The sequence below is a fragment of the Leptonychotes weddellii genome, chromosome 4 (genome assembly GCF_054177405.1).
Source record: "Leptonychotes weddellii isolate Sample4059 chromosome 4, ASM5417740v2, whole genome shotgun sequence".
NCBI lineage: Eukaryota > Metazoa > Chordata > Mammalia > Carnivora > Phocidae > Leptonychotes > Leptonychotes weddellii.
In genome coordinates, this window is record NC_138372.1 from 168,321,182 (window position 1) to 168,338,599 (window position 17,418).

Sequence of the window (17,418 nt, forward strand, 5' to 3'; positions counted from 1 at the left end):
AAGTGCAGCACTTGAGCAAGCGTCTTTCAAGAAAAGACTTCTGAAAGCTGGTGTTTGGTTTGTTTTTAAAGATTTTATTTATTTATTTTAGAGAAAAAGAGAGAGAGTGTGTGAGCAGGGGAGGGGCAGAGGGAGAGAGAAAGAATCCCAAGAAGACTCCATGCTGAGCAGGGAGCCCAAAGCGGAACTCAATCTCACAACCCTGAGATCATGACCTGCACTGGAACCAAGAGTCAGCTCTTAACCAACTGAGCCATCAGGCATCCCCGGTGTTTGGTTTTTCAAATTAATCTGTGTCCATGTTGATGTCAATTTCCTACTTCAAAAAATAGGGTATATTTGGACTTCCTTCTGTGGCAAGTACTGTTATTTATATTCATTAGTTTTTTCTTCTTACTCTGCGAGAGAATCAAACAACCCAAGTTCTGTAAATCCTCCTAGTGAGTGACTAAGCTTTGAGATTGGTTCTGGGGACTCGACGACCAGAGTGTTCCTACCAGCGTGAGAGTCTGTCAAAGTCCCTCAGGTGGGCTGCAGGCAAATGTATAATGCCTTCCCATTTCTGAAGTCTTTCATACAGAAGGATGACCAAGAAATATGGGCTGAATAGAGTAACTATGCAGGATTTACCTGAATCCTCAATAACATGAGCGCTTCTTGAATCAACAAAAATATACAGCAGTGGAAAAAGAAGAAATGTACATTACTCAATCTATCAAATAAGTACAGAAAATAGACCTTCAAATAAGTCAGACTTAGACCTATATTTATTTTACCTTTTTTTTTTTTTTGGAAAAGGATAGCTGATAATTACCACGTTGAAAATGTCAGGTTTTAAAAGAATTAAAAGTTAAAAGAATCTCCCATTTGGAGCTGCCGTTTCAAAATGTTTTAACTGGCAGAAAGCTTTATATCCAAGAAAATACAGATAAAGAAATCAATTTCTGATAATACAATTATCTGAATAAAAACTCGTAAAAATAAAAAATTTGAATAAAAAAATCACAGGAACAAGAAACCACACACCCTGGCACCTCAATATTTCCCCAGGCATGTTCAGATTCCATTCCTCAGGGTGAGGTTACGGCTCTGCCCTTGGTATCTTCTTTCAACTTCCTACCAGAACTCCTTTTGTCAAATAAGTCATAATTATGTTACAGGTAATGTTTTCAGGACAGGATGGATGGATGTACAGGTAACACAGGAACAACACATGTCTGAACTGCAAGGATCCACTTATGCATGGATTTTTTTTTTTTAAAGATTTTATTTATTTATTTGACAGAGAGAGACACAGCGAGAGAGGGAACACAAGCCGGGGGAGTGGGAGAGGGAGAAGCAGGCTTCCTGCGGAGCAGGGAGCCTGATGTGGGACTCGATCCCAGGACCCCGAGACCATGACCCGAGCCGAAGGCAGTCGCTCAACCGACTGAGCCACGCATGGACTTTTTTTTTTTTGATAAACACAGTACAGTCCTGTAAATGTAATTTCTCTTCCTTATGATTTCCTTAATAACATTTTTAATCTCTAGCTTACTTTATTGTAAGAATATTGTATATAATACAAACAACATACAAAATATGTTAATTGACTGTATTATTAGTAAAGCTTCCTTCTGATCAACACTACGCTATTAGTAATTAAGTTTTGGGAGAGTCAAAAGTTATACATGAATTTATGACTGTGCAGGGGGTCAGCATCCCTCACCCCGCATTGCTCAAGGGTCAACTGTACTCATTTTAATCTTAAAATATTTGTAGGAGAAAACAATGGGAACACCATGTCTGACCCATGCATTGTAAGAGCTGAAAACTTCAAGTGCCAGATGACTTCTATACAAGTTCGGCATCAATACAGATTTAGTTAATATGACAACTTCCTGACCAAACATGGGCATCACTCTTCAAACTAATGGCCACCATTATTTGCAAAAGGTTGCCAACCAAATACACCTTTAACAAGTGAGATTTCAGAGAGATAAAGAGGAATAAAATGTTATATGGCAAAGGAGAAGTTTGATTTCGGGGTAAGGCATACTTTCCTTGTTTTATAATGAGCCATTAGCTTTAGCATCAAAACTTAGTTTTAGGGCGCCTGGGTGGCTCAGATGGTTAAGCGTCTGCCTTCGGCTCAGGTCATGATCCCAGGGTCCTGGGATCGAGTCCCACATCGGGCTCCCTGCTCCTTGGGAGCCTGCTTCTCCCTCTGCCTCTCTCTCTCTCTCTCTCTCTCTCTCTGTCTCTCATGAATAAATAAATAATATCTTTAAAAAAAAAAACAACTTAGTTTTATAACTTCTGCTCTACAGTAAATAGGGTTATAACAAGATTCTAGTTTATTTTTAGAGTGTGCTGATTAATATCTTTCAGAATATTCTAAAATGGGTCAAAAACATTTAGTGAATCATTTGCAGTATCTCACATTGGTAGTCACATTTAGGACATCGTTAACTGAAACTGTGCATCCACAAGATAATCTCCAACCAGTAACCCAACATTCAATATATCCACTGACGTTGTTTCCTGCATGACACCATCCAAAACAATGGACAAAATGAATAGTGGGCATAGCTGAAATTTCTAAATAATAAAATTAAGGTAGTTTATTATAAGTGCTCTCTGTTTCCTGGATCGGAATAGTGGTAGAGAGAATCCAAATATAATTCTTTTATTTCTACCCTGATAAAAGAGCCAAAATAATAAAAATACGTGTTCTTCTAAAATAGAGATGACAACAGGTAACACACTCAGGAGTATTTATTTACTCATCCCCAAGCTAGACCCTAAAGATTCCCACATGTGAAATTCAACCAAGTAACAGCTCGTAACAAACATACAAGGAAACGTATCACTGACTGAGAGTCAGTGTAAACCATCACCATGGTGAAATGGTAAAGAAATAAAAGGCAGAAAAATCAGAAAACAGTAAGAGCCATTAACAACGGCCTGGCAGATTTTCTTAAAGGGGGAAGGGACACATTTTGCTAAATAAAAACTCAGCAAATGCATTACACATCAAAGTTGGCTGCGGCTGAGGAGAGTGGGCAGTGACGTGACAGATTTACCTGAATCGTGGATCCCCGGGGGACAAAGAGCCAAGACAGGAGAAGGAAGTGGATGCACAGGGAGGGCAGCCAGAGCAGTTCTAATGTGGACCCACATGGGGACCTCAGGCCAAGTCACAAAGAAGGGAGAAAAGGCAAGGTCTGAGTCGGTATCATAAGACACTTCAAAGAACTGATGAAAAGAGATGAGCCCCTGGTACAGGGTGCACATCACAGGTCAAGCAGGACAAAATGAGTGGAAATCCACACCTGGTTTCTAATAAAACTGCTGAACACTAAAGACAAAGAAAAGGTCTTAAAGCCACCCAGAGAGAAAGGACAGACAGATCACCTTCAAAGTCAGGATGACAGCCAACTTCTCAACAGCAATAATAAACATCAGAGTTCTGAGAGAAAACACTCCCTGGCCTGACTTGTACCCAAAAGCAGGAAAAGGAATCCTAGCCACACGGGAGGCCTGAACAACACTGTCAACAATCTTGAATTCATGGGTGTTCGTCACACTCTACTCAACAATCACAGAACACACGTTCTCCTCCAGCAAAACCAGAACCCTGACAAAATCTCAGTAGGTGGGAGGTGGGAGGTGCTGAAACAGGTCTAAACAAAGTTTGAACAACTAGTATCAAATGAACCACAGTCTCTAACCACAATTCAAAATTATTTTAGAAATGAACCAAATGGGATACATGTTTAAATCACCTTATGACAACTTCCATTTCTACCAAAACAGTGGACCAAATGTCCTGACAAGGCTGCTCACTGAAAACAACTAAAAGTGCTGAATAAAACTTTTTTTTTTTTTTTAATCTTCTGGAATGCTTCTATGAGCTGGGTGACAAACAAACAAAACAATATCCAAACCCTAGTCAGGCCGCTGAGGGAATGCAGAGGGCTCAGGGAAAATCTCAGGTCAGCTTCTACCCTAGGCCAGAACCAAACACACACTCACTGTGAAATGTGACAACTTGCAAGGGGAAGTAAGGAAGGGGATGATGGACACACAGGACCAGGTTTGCCTGCATGGAGTGAAAGGGTGGGGGCGGGGAGATGTGACAGGAACAGGGGACCAGGAGACATCAGGCATGTTCTCTTCATTTGGGCCATAGGATCACAGGCACTCACGCTAGTACTAAGTATCACACCGCACAAAAACATACATGTATTGGGTGTTACCAAACTAAACAATTAAAAAGAATCAAGGTCATCAATTCTGGGCCCCTTAAAAATGGATCCATTTAGCTTGGAATTCAGTGAAAATATACATATGCATATATGTATACATCTTACATATTTTCATCAAATAGTAAAGATTTTAAAAATTACAGAATGGCTATCATTTAACTCTGAGGCTTCTATTAAATAACTTATCCCTGAACTCAGTGAAAATTTCCACACTCAAGTTCTTACAAAATATCTCAGTTTCATTCGCATTTAAACAGGCCTTGGCTATAAATAGCTGCTGAAAGGCCAAATTTTTACTTACGCTGTGTGCGCGCGTGTGCGCACGCATGTTTAAACAGGAGGAAGTTCTGAATTCCTAGCTGATTTTTCAACAATGGTATTAAGCCCATTTCCTGCCTGCACAGGTGAACATATGGATCACCCATAATAGTTCCAGAATTTCCACATGTGCAACAGGACAGATTCTGCACTGGAAGGTTAGCACAAGAAGCTGAATAAATATATAAATATCTGTCAAAACAGTAATGCAAAAATCATACTATTTTCAAAACTTTGTTAGATCAGGGTAAAAATAAAAATCATACATCTTCTCACATAAATGGAATTACATTATATATGTTCTATACACGGCCTGTTTTAAACACCAGCATTTAACATAATGCCTTCCACGTGTACAGAGTTGTACCTCTCTCGTCAGGATGGGTGAATACATTTGAAACTCAGCAGAATTTATTTAACCAACCTTTTACTGACCCTATTGACACAATCTTCCAATTTCCCTTCTGTTAACAGGTGCACTGTTCCTATGAGCACCTTCTACATACATATGCATGTAGATCTTACCTCTTTAGAGTAAACCCCTGGAAGTAGAATTCTCAGTTTGAATATTAAATTGCCAATGTTCAACTATTTTTCCGTACCAAACTGCCAACAGTGCCACATACCAACCTGAAGGATACGAATATACTCATGGCTCTTAGTATAGCTGCCAACTCACTGGTTGTGATGACAATAGTCCTCCCGCCTTGCCCGCTCCTCTCTCTGGTTTGCACACACCTTTACCTCCCTGTCTCCTGTCCCTGGGACACGGGTATGGATCAGCCATCGACATGGGCAAGGGGCAGTATCATGACTGCACCTGTATTTCTTTTAAAATACAGGTACTTGGTAGAATACTATAAAATCACACACAAAATGAAAGCAATTATTAGGATAAAGATACTTTAAGTGATGCTTTAGAATATTTTCAGGACTTCCTAAAAATGTGCCATATGACTTCACAACTATAAAAGATTAAAAAGGGTCAGGTTGAGGAAGAGAAAGTGCAGGAACAGGAGAAAGCAGAGGGTGGGGTGGAGGCGCACAGGAAGGAGAGGGACATGTCCTATCCTAGAAGGTGCCGTTCACTCTTGTGTCGTGACCTGCAGATGGTAAATGCTGAATCCTCAGGAGCCTGGCGCTGCCTGAACGTCAAATAATGACGGGGTACGTGTATGGGGGACAATTCCACCTCATTTATCGGGATAGGTAATACACCTATTTTAGTAGATGAGACCTTTAGGCGCAGGGAGACTCACAAAGCTGTTACACGCAGTGAGCACACGACAGTATGTGCGCTCCCTCTCAGGTCCCATAAAGACTTCAACAGAATGACACAGGCTGCAGTGAGAGATGTCCTATGAGTAAGAGAAAACTGGGGCCACACCAGCACATACTTTTAGTCAGAGACAGAAGCAAGGTCTCGTCAAAGGAAAAACTAGGACAGCTGGCAGCAGCGTGGAAGGAACAAGAACGCGGCTGACTGCGAGGTCAGCCTACGAGTTATGAAAGGGAGGGACTGCGAGCTAATGAACCCTGTATTGTGAATTCCAGAAATCTGTGTCACTAAATAGTCATAGAATTCCTCGGGGGGTGGATTTTTTTCAAAGAAATTATGCCAAAAGTGATAAAGATTATTTATGAGAGAGAGAAACCCAAGGCAAATGTATAAGTTAACTAAACTCTCTTGTCACCTCCTTCACTCAAACACAAGGCTCATCAGACGGCTACGGAGGAGCTGGGAAAACACATATGAGGAGCAGTTTGTAAACTGGAAATCATCTCTGCAGTATGAGTGGGCCCCCAGCAATCTCAACTGGGATCTAAACATGACTTTTCTCTTTCCATTTTGCCAAACGTAAACTCCCCCTCCCATGCAACTCTGTATCGAGGTAAACCTCCCAAGTTCCTGTCTGGCCCCATACCTCACACTTCACATTTCCGATGGCACAAGAAAACAGACCCAATATCTGGAAACAGCATCCTTGGCTTCCTGCTCTTACAGCTTGGATCTTATAGGCAGGAATATCCAGTTTTGTCACATCGGGAAATAAAACGACCTACCTTCTTACTGCCTTCCTCCTGAAGTTAGCCTACCTCTTCTCTTTCCCAACACTAGGCACCTGGACTGATGCACTCCACCTCTTTATTTTCATGTCCATTTGGATAAGTCTCACAGCCCTATCAAATCCACCCACTAAATGTGCTTTAATTAGACCTTTACCTCCCCCATTTCTTGCCTACGTGGCTGGAGAGCCTCCTAACTTGCTTGCAGCCTTCTTAAGACCCATCTAGTCCATGACAGATGCTGCCATCACATCAGTGTGGTCTTATTTCACAACGACAAAAATTCTCATCAAGACATTTCACTAACTGCATTCCTTAAATAGCTCTCCTTACTCTTTACTCTGCAGGAGAAAACCTACAACCTTCCCTTTTCATGATGTGGGCTCTATCTCCTCTCCTGTTTCTTCTCAGAACTTTTTAGCTCAGGTTTAAATGCACCATGTTTCCTAAAGTACATCTCTTCTTCATCTACAAAGCTGGAGACTCCTCACGTGACACTTTCCAGGAGAGCCACCTGGGTTCCGCACCTCCACGGAGTTAGCAGACCCTCCTGTGCACGGCCACATCCTCTGTGCTTCTCAACAACAGAGGACTGAGCACAAAGTACCTGTTCACAGGAGATCCTCACCCAGGTGAGGAATTTAGGGGGCAGACTATCTCGTTTATTTCCTCTGCATTCTTGACCCACAGCAGACATTTAATAAGTATTTTTATTAAAACAAAGAATGACCAAGTGCACTTGACTGCAGAACATGTGTGTGAATGTCAGCTATTCCTCGGACTTGTTCTTTGTGAAAACTAACAAGCAACGTATACTTGGCCAATTTGTGTTGGTTCATTTACGCCACATGTGCTTATTGCTTAACTAATATTTGAAGGGGTAAAAAGCAAGTAACTCAGTGCAAAAAAGTCAATTCTGCCTTTATTGTGCAAACTGCTCTTGAGATTTTATGAATATAGTTGTCTCTGACAATAAATTCTATACCTGACCAATTTGTTGATATTCAAGCACGATAATTATACTTGAATTAAAGACAAACCAATGCTTGTGTCACTTAGGATTTACTGTCTCCACATTAAAGAAGTATTTTTTAGGATTTGCGCAAGCATACAAAAATTTAGTGTCAAAAGTACAAAACTCACTGGGTAAAAGTCTCTCACTGCCATACTGTGACAAATATACATTCTCCCAAATGTTAGGTTTTATCTAATTCTAAAATAAAACCAAGTAGGATCCAAAGACACAAAGAGAAAAGTATATTAAAGCACTCTCCTATACCTGTTGATAGAAGAAATTCAGAGTTGGCTTGTCTTCAGTAAACTGGTTTAGAAATCCTTTTGGCAAATAACGAATTCTCAATTCATATCTAAAAAATAATTCACAAAATAGAACAATTAGAAATAAGTAATTTTCTCAATTCATAATCTACAATTAACAGCATTACTGTGAGTATACCATAACCAATTACTCTGAAATGTTATTTTAAAAATAAGCTAAAATACAATCAATTTTTAAGCATTAATTTTCAAACTTTTCAGCACAAAGACTGCACCTCAATGTCTAGAGCTCAATGATCCTGCAAGGACACAGAGCAGGGAAGAAGCCCAGAAGGCACCCGGTCCTAGCAGTCACTGTCCACCACGGGGCAGGGGAGGCATCTCCCCACACTTTCCCCAACAGCTGACCTGATGCGCATGGAATCACACAGAACGTACTCTTTCGTGTCTGGCCTTTGTTCATTCACTGGCTTTCTTGTGAGACTCACCCAATCTAGCAGCTGACAGTCGCTCATAGCTGGAAAGTGCTGTATTGCATGAAATACCACATCACTGCTAAGGGTCATTTGAGTTATTCCTGCTTTTTTTGGCTATTATGAGGATACTGCTGTAAACACTCTTTATTTCTTCCTCTAAGAATAAAATAATTTAATTGTTCAGGAAGCCATGCTTCAAGAGTGGTCGAAACAAATTTCATCAGAATGCTCTCCCCATATCTCTCTCTCTCTCTCATGCATGTCCTTTGGTGAACGTGTGTACGCACTCCTGTTGGGCACATGGGCTTGGACTGGAGTATAACACACACACACCTGCGTTTACAGATGCCACCCATCAGGGAGCTGAAGAAGCCGTACCAGCATGGGGTGTTCTGGATCCTCTCCACCCCCACCTCTGCCCAGCATTTCTCTTTCATTGCACTCACTGATATTTACCGCGGTAAGTGTAGAGTGGGCTGGGAGCAGCCTCATCTGATGACTGGCCATTTTGGAAATCTCCTCTTGTGAAACATCTGTTTTTTTCTGAAGGGTTGTGGGTCCCCCCTCCCTAACCCCCAGCTGACCTGTAGGCCTGCCTGCCTTACATGTTCAGGGTGTGAGGCCATTGTGGCACTCCTATCCGCTACCACTCCAAGGCTTGTCTTTCACTTTCTGGATAGTTTCTTGTAAAAATTATTTTAAAAATCTTTTTATTTTAATGTTATCTTTTGAGGAAGAAAGTTCATAATTTTTATGCAGCCCTATTTATTCTTTTCCTTTTTAGGAAATTCTTGTAGTGTTTTGTTTATAAAATATTTGCCTACCCAAAGGTTACAGGAAGATCTATTTTTTCTAAAGTTTTATTTACTGATGTTTAAAAAAATGCAATAGTCTCATAAGGAAAACATGCAAACAAAGTAGTAAATACAATTCTTTTGGTTCACTTAAGGGTGGAAAAAAATGCAAGGTACACATACACAAGTTCTGCTAAGATTTTTAAGTGTCCATCATCATTAAAACACACAACCGCCAAATGATTAGGTTCCCTTCTGCTTCTCCTCAGAACGAGGTCAACAATTTCCTGCAGGTATTCTATGTGGGGCGGTCATTTGTGGAAGCACACTAGAGTTCATTTATTTTGAACTGAGGACTTACCAGGCACTTTACATGCACTGTTTCTCCTAAGCCACATAACCGTCAGAGAACAGACGTGGAGTGAGTCACATTGAGCAGATTAGGAAGACGGTGCTCTGCAAGAAGCAGCAATCGGTCCCAAGGCTGCACGTTCGGGATCAAACAGGCCACAGGAGGCTTTTGCTAGGAATGTTATCGCATTTAACGATAAGGAAACAGACCCTGGATCAAACACTGGGCCCTGCTGTGACCATCCAGCAGCCTGACGATGCTGACGATGCCTCAACGGACACTTCATGGCTACTCTGGGCCTGACAGTGATGGTGATAAGGACGTGACCCTCAGCCTCCTTGTGGTCAGCAATGGCCCTGACCGAAGCAGGAAGAACGTGGGCGCTGGACCGGGGCCGCCTGGGCTGGGCCTGTGGCTCTGTGGCCCATCCACGGTCTGCCATCACCGCTCTGCGCCTTGGTGTCTTCACAAGGTTGTCGGGAGAAATAAATGAGCTAGTGAGCACAGACCACCGAGCACACTCTGTGGCACAGAGTGATCGTGGGCTTCACGGCTTGCTTATGACATGAGCAGTTACTCCACAAATACTGACTCCAGCACCCAGACCAGCCAAGGTACAACCCCAGGGGGTGGGAAGACACCAGGGAATAAAACAGGCAAAGTGCCGACCCTCGAAAAGTTTATATACAATTTGTGGTGAAAGTCAGACAGCAAGTACACAAATATCTATGAGGTGGCAGTAAATGCAACAAAGACAAATTAGCAAGGTAAGGGGAGTCACAGGGGATGAACTATATTCTGCACAGGGTAGCCTGCAGAGGACACTCTGATTCAGTGATACCTGAATGAAGATCTGAGGGGAGGAAAGGAGTCATTCAGTCATGTGCAGGGACAAGAGTTCCAATCTGATGGAAGAGAATGGCTGACGGCCCTGAGGCTAGAGAATGCACGGGAAGGCAAAGGCAGCTCGAGCCCACAGGAAGGCTGCAGGGCGAGGTAGGATCGGGAGGTGGCAGATCACGGAGGCCCCTGCCTGTCATGATGATGGGGCTCGGAGCACTGTGAGCACAGCAGGGTCGTCGCAGGAGGTACATTCCTCAGAGCAGGCAGGCGATAGTGTATAGGACAACAGGGACCAGGGGAAGCAGCAGGAGGCCCCGGCTGAGAAGTGATGACCCTGTTTTCACTGACGGGTAAAATGTTTCAGGGCATTACTGGGTAAGTGGCTCAAGGTCCCACAGGTGTCACGAGGCAGACGCCCCCCCCCACCCCCCCGCAGCAATTACATGCACTGATGCTGCGGAGCAAAACGAAACCGAGAGAGGGCCCTGCGGCTCGAAACCAGGGGACAGAACTGATCTGACTCCTGTGCAGGTAGGCAAGCTCTTCAGACCGTGAGGAGGATTCTGGCCCCCGCTTCAATCCGCAGTCTAGCCTATCTGCCCCCCACAGCCCCGCTGAACTGCCCAAGGTTGCCTGGTCTAACCGCATTCCAACACGCCGGCTCAGTCCTTAAACCACGGCACCCAACCCCCACAGCCCACAGCCCACGAGTGCTGACACTCCCATGCCCCTCTCATCTCTGTCCCTGAAACTTAGTGCTCTCCTCATCCTTCTGTTACTATGTTACTGTTCCAAGAGCCTGACGACATCCTGAAACACATTCCCACTATTCTGCTATATGCCATTCCATGGATTTCCGAATAGCAGTTAAATATAACATGCCCCAAATAAATAATCCTTTTGCTTCTTCTGAGTAATAACTTCCTATTAAGGCCACTGACACTAACCTCCTCAGTCTCACCACCCACAATGAGCACCAAGATACCCATGAGCTAACCAACTAATGGCGGGGAGGAGTAGGAAGTGTTTGGACAAAGAATCTGTTAACCTTGATACACAGAAGGGTCAGCTAGCCAGTCTGCATGTAGCTAAACAAAGTACAACTTCCAGAAACAACACAGATGTCGTTTCTTGATGGGCCTTGCAAATAATGTGGTATGGACAGCTCTTTCTCACAACAGACTTCCATTTAAAAATCCTCAAAAGAAGGATGGAAACAGAAATTCATCATTAGGCAAAAATTATTAGCAGTAACAGCTGTAAGAAAGAATCATCAATGGTAATGAGACTAATGGGTGAGAATACAATGAGAAACAGGCTATCTGCATAGTCTCAATATATATCCCCCCAGCAGGTATTTCTTAATTACAAAGGAGAAAACAGTTAACTCTACAGTGGAGAAACCTGGCCACCACCTTAAACCAAATGATCCAAGTTAAAAACACCTGTATGAAAGAGTCACATCATCATTACAGACTTCCTGATAAGATGCGCTGTGACGGGTTCAACAGCCTGGCTGTAGTATTCTTGCCAACAACACATAACCTCAATATAACCATGAAAAAAACCCAGACCAACCCAAATTGAAGGACACGTTACAAATACCCAGCCAGTATTCTTCAAAAGTGTCAAGGTCATGAAGGACATAGACTGAGGAACTGTCCCAGATTAGGGAAGACTTAAGGAGACAGTAAACAGTCACGTGGTATCCTGGACCAGGAAAGGGATGTTAAGTGGGACAACTGCAGATATTTGAGTAACATCTATAAATCAGTTAATAGTACTGTATCAATGTTAAGTTCCTGGTTTCAATTACTGTACTATGTTTATGAAAGTTTCAACATTTTAGGGAAGCTAGGTGAAGGGAGCTCAGGACTTCTGTGTACTATTCTTGCAACTTTTGATACATATTGAGAATAAAAAGAAATTCACAGACTGATTGTTCCGTAACACCCTCCAGAACCGCTCTCCAACCAGCCTGGCCAGAGTCCGTCTGCAGCCGCAGACCCACCGGAAACTGACAGAAACTGAACTATCTTCCTGCTGCTCATGTCTGGTGCAGAAGCCTCCAGTAAATGCTTAATTAACAAACCAGCAAACTGAGAGCCCATCCTCATTTTAAAGGCATCATTTCCAAATCTGTCCGAGTGCTCTCCTCCCGGAGAGGCTCTGGATGGTTTCCCTCTGGTCCTTTACTTATATGAGCCATACTGTCTTACTCAACTGATGTGTTCCCAACAATATTCTTTTAGGTTCTTTTTTTTCTTCACTTTATAAAAGCTTATGCTAAACGCCATCTTCTGGGACTTACTTTTTTTTTTGAGGTAAAATTCACGTAACAAAAAAAAAAAATAGCCTTTTTATAAAGTGTACAGTTCAGTGGTACTGAGTGTACTCACAATACTGTCCTGGGAGATTCATTTTGTCATGAGGTCACGTGGCTACGATTCATCCATACTGCCATCCACATGCCTACCGTTCGTTCATTTTCCCTTGCATGACAACCTTGCATCTCTAGCCCCAAACAGAAAGCTCAGAGTCTCTCAAGGACAGAATCTGAAGTGGAACTGCAGGATCTAGAGTGTGTGTAACACCTCGATTTTCCAGCTGCTCACCAGATGGACTTACCCATTTACCTTCGCACCAGCAGGGCCGGCCACCACCTCTCTCTACTTTTTGCCACGTGGAGAGTGGCAGACGGATCTTGTGGCCCCGATTCCCATCTCCCCAATGGGCTAATGAAGCCAACAGCGGCTGCCTATGATTACTGGCCAGACTTGTTTTCTCTTTTATGACAATATCGTCGTGTCTCTGGCCCATTTAGTGAATTGTCTCTAATTGTCGTATCAATCAGAAGAACTCTTGACACCATCTTTTGTTCATTACATATGTTGCGCATATCTCCTCTCAGCTGCAACTTGCTTCTGCACTTTTAAAAAAATACACCTTTTTATACACAGAAGTTCATAATAAAGTCAAATCTGTTCTTTCCTTTCATAGTGAACATTTTGGGGGTATTAAATCTTCCTACTCCAGGACCAGAGACATATTCAACTCTATTTTCCATTAAACTTTTTTCTCACCTAATCCATCTCAAGTGGGTTTCTGTATATTACTTGAGGTAGGATCTAACTTTGTTGTTATTCTTTGCACAAGGACAGCCATTTATCAAACCAGCCCTTTGTTTCCCCACTGGCGAGTCATGAGGCCTCTGTAAGGTCACGTTGCCCGCCACGGTTACCACCACACTGTGTGCTGCAAGCCAGCTTACAGAGGTGTTTGAAGAGCTAAGGACTCCAGTGAGCAAGCTTCTATCTCAGGATTATTGGATAGTATCAACAGATCCTATAGCAGATAGCACACACAAAAAAAGATCTATGTTCAAAAACCTCCCGAGAATGGAAATTCACATCCAGTTACTCTGGTGAGTCCTGGCACTTCCATTTGGGTAAGATCTGACTTCTCAGAACTAAAGCCAGGCATGTGGCTGCCCTCACAGAGCCACCCCTGAACTGAGAAGATACCTGCTAGCAAGAGGAAAACATGACCTTTCGTTCCATTTCTTGTATGTATGTGTGTTACACCGGAGTAGAGAAGAAACAGCTGAGTACATGGACTCCACTCTCCACCCTCCACCCATGGAAACTAGGCTCTCCAGGAAGCTGGTAAGCCTCTCGGAACCACAGCGTTCTTACAAGTAAAACGGCAAAAGGTGAATATCCACCCACTTGATAAGACTATCATAATAAGAATAAATTTTGATAAAGTAAGCCAAGTGCTTCGCACGACGCCCGCCACATAGTAAGCAACGTGGGTTAGTGTGAACACACTGCTATGGACACACACTAGTGGAATGAATACACGTTACCATTCCATCATACTGTGTTGCCTCTTGGATTATTCTACACTTTCACTACCACTAATTCAATTTTTACTTAAAAAGTTTTTACTGGGTGCCTACCAGGCACAACTAACGAGAAACCAGGAACAGATCAGGGAGTAAGACCAAGTCCCTGAGGGAGGAAAGTCAGCCGGTGGGTTGGCAGCGGGCCCTACAGACAGAATGGCGGGGACAGAAAAGGGGACAGCGGAGCACTTGCCCTACCTGATGGGAGGTCCAAGCCATGCTGGAAATGGCAGAGGAGCACCTTCGCCAAAGCCCCACCAGGTACAAAGACCCCAAGGAGCAATATGCTTGGCTTGTTCAAGAACCAGTAAGACAGCCATGTGGCTAGGGTGGAGCAGGTGGAAAGTTCTCCAAGATAAAAGTCTGTCTCATTCACCGGGCAAGAAAGCTGGCAGCAGAGAAGATCCTGACCCAGCAGCTCCGAAAAGGGAGCACAGAAATGTCAGAGCACGAGCCACTGGGGCACAGGAAGGGGAGCGAGAGCGAGAGCAGACGGGGCTGAGAGATGATCAGGACTCTGGAGTTGGCTGAAGGTATGATGAGGAGGTACTAGAAGCTTCTGCAGAAATGATTTATATATTTCATTGGATGTGTGTATTTTTAAAGACTCTTCAGAAAATCCTATGAGCTCTGTCTTAAAAAATCCTTGTACAACGGCTTCTCCCTCCTTCTATTACTGCTCCCCCAAGCCACCAGCTTTTAGGACTTTTGTCTGGGTTAGGCAGTAACTGGTTTATTGGTTTCCTGTATCTAGCCAATGCAAGTGTGATTTCAATGCCAAAGGCAGGTCTACAGAGAGAAGAAAGAGCAAAAAAGGTCACTGGAGCAGCCCCCAAATTTAAATGCTAAGCAGGGGAAGACAGTGAATGGTCAATAAAATAGGATTGGGCAGGCAGGAAGCGAAGCGCAGAACGTCATCTGGTAAGAAATGACTGACAGCGTCAGCTCCTGCAGGAAGGTGGACTGGAGGACGAAGGGGAAGAGCCCATGAGAGGTGCGGAACAAGGCAGCACAGCCAGACCCTAAGCAAACTGTGAGTTTTACTTTGAACCATGAACTATTTAGGAAAGTGTTTTCAAACTAATTAACACACTGTCATGTGCAGGACTCCGTATTTCCACATTAAAAGGAATAGTGAAAAACATAATTTAAAAATTGCTTACTTACTATTGTTTGTTTTCTTTTTAATTATTAGGAGAGGTAAGTTTTATTCATTTATTATTATTTTTGCTTTATATATTTTGAGAAATGTCTTTAGGAACTTACGAGTTTAATAGTTCCATCCATTTCTACTCTTCATAAATTCTTGTGAAACGAGCCTGTTATTACTATGTGGTTGCCCTCCATATCCCTCAGAATGCTTTTCTGTTTTGAAACTTTTTAAATAGGATATTAATAAAGTAATACCAATCCCCTAGTCCCCCTGGTTAGAAGGTAGGAAAATTCTTCTTTCTATCTATCCACCCATCCATCTATCCCTATTCATTTATCCATTCACCCATCTCTCTCTCTCTATCCATCCATCCTTCTATCCATCTATCCAACCATCCGTCCACCCACCATCCATCTCTCCATCCATCCATCCACCTACCATCCATCCTTCTATCCATCTATCCATCCATCCACCTGCCATCTACCCATCTTTCCTTCCTTCCTTCCATCCATCCACCTGCCATCTATCCATCTTTCCTTCCTTCCTTCCATCCATCCATCCATCATCTCTATCCATCCATCCATCTTTCTATCCATCTATCCATCCATCCCTTTCTCTCTGTATCTATCTATCCATCCATCCGTCCATCCATCCGCCCACCATCCATCTATCTAAATGAAGTTAAACAGAATAGAATGCCTCTGGATGAAAACCTTTGACTTCAGTGTACTGGTGAGGCTGGGTATGGTTTTGTGAAGTACATTTTTGACCTATATGTAAACAGTTCTGAGACACATATATGTGCATGTGTACTGAGTCTTAAGGTAAAATGTTTCTTCCTGTAAGTCACATAAAAATGTCTTCAACATCACTGTTTGAGATACCCGTCATAAAGAGCAGATAGCTGGCTTCTATTTTTTAATCACACACTAACAATCTCTGACCAGTTACTGTTAGTCTGCTTGAGTTTACTTCCAAAGTCTATTCTGTGACTCCTCTTTGTCCTGCTTTCCAGTCCCTTCCTTTTCTCCTTGCTGTGTTTCCCTAACCCTACTCACCCACCCACCTGTTTAGGTTATAAAATCTACTTCTTAATGTTTCATGGCTGTCCTAATATACAATTTTATTTTTTTATACATAATTTTAAAACATGGCTGACAGAGCTTTAATTCTGATCACCTCTCTTCTGACATGCATCCACTATTTGGGTTCTACTTCTTTAATATAAAAAATCAGTTCTTCTTGTTATTTGTTTTTAGAGCTAATGCTTTATTTTTATCTACCCTATTTTGCATATGAAACCCTCTTTCGGAAATCACTTTCCTTTTTCCTGAAGTATATTTGTAGGAGGTTCCTTGGGTGGTAAACTCTCTGAGGAAAGTACCTCTGTCACCCTGCTCTTGAATGGTAACTGAATCTGACGAATAAATACAGGTTGCCAGGTACTTTTTCTCACCACTTGGAGAGAACTGTGGAGAATTGTGAATTTTTCCCTGGTTGCTTTTAGCATCATCTCTTTTTCTTTTGTACACTATTTGACTATAATCCACCAAAGTGTAGATTTATTTCATTAACCCTGTTTGGGATCTTATGTTAGTCCTACACCTGAGGACTTAATGGTATTTGCCATTTCTAGAAAATTCTCAGCCATTATCTCTTTGGAATATTTCCTTTTCCTCATTCTTTCTATTCTCTTTGAGAGCCCCTTCCAGAAACAGGTTGACCTTCTCATTCTTCAAGTTACATAATGTGCTTTCATACCTTCCACATGTTGATCTCTGTATGCTGTCTTTTGGGAAAATTTTCTCAGATCCACAGTTCTGTTTACTAATTCTTCAGCTATATCTAATTTGCTGTTTTATCCATCCAGTGGTTTCTAGAACTTGTGTTTGGTCCTTTTTCAAATCTACTTGGTTCCTTTAGAATAGTCTCCTGTTCCTTACTGACACCTTAAGCTCCACCTCCTTTGACGTGCACAGA

The 17,418-nt window shown here is 42.5% G+C and overlaps 1 protein-coding gene across 17 annotated transcripts in view; it reads right to left on the minus strand.

Moving 5' to 3' along the window:
* The window catches only part of PTK2 (protein tyrosine kinase 2), a 261,505-nt gene that overhangs the window by 142,478 nt on the left and 101,609 nt on the right, over positions 1–17,418 (minus strand). For all 17 annotated transcript variants that reach the window (XM_081816607.1, XM_081816606.1, XM_081816604.1 and 14 more), the window contains one exon: positions 7,915–8,002. In XM_081816607.1, the coding sequence (XP_081672733.1) occupies positions 7,915–8,002 (88 nt within the window). The remainder of the gene's footprint in view (positions 1–7,914; positions 8,003–17,418) is intronic.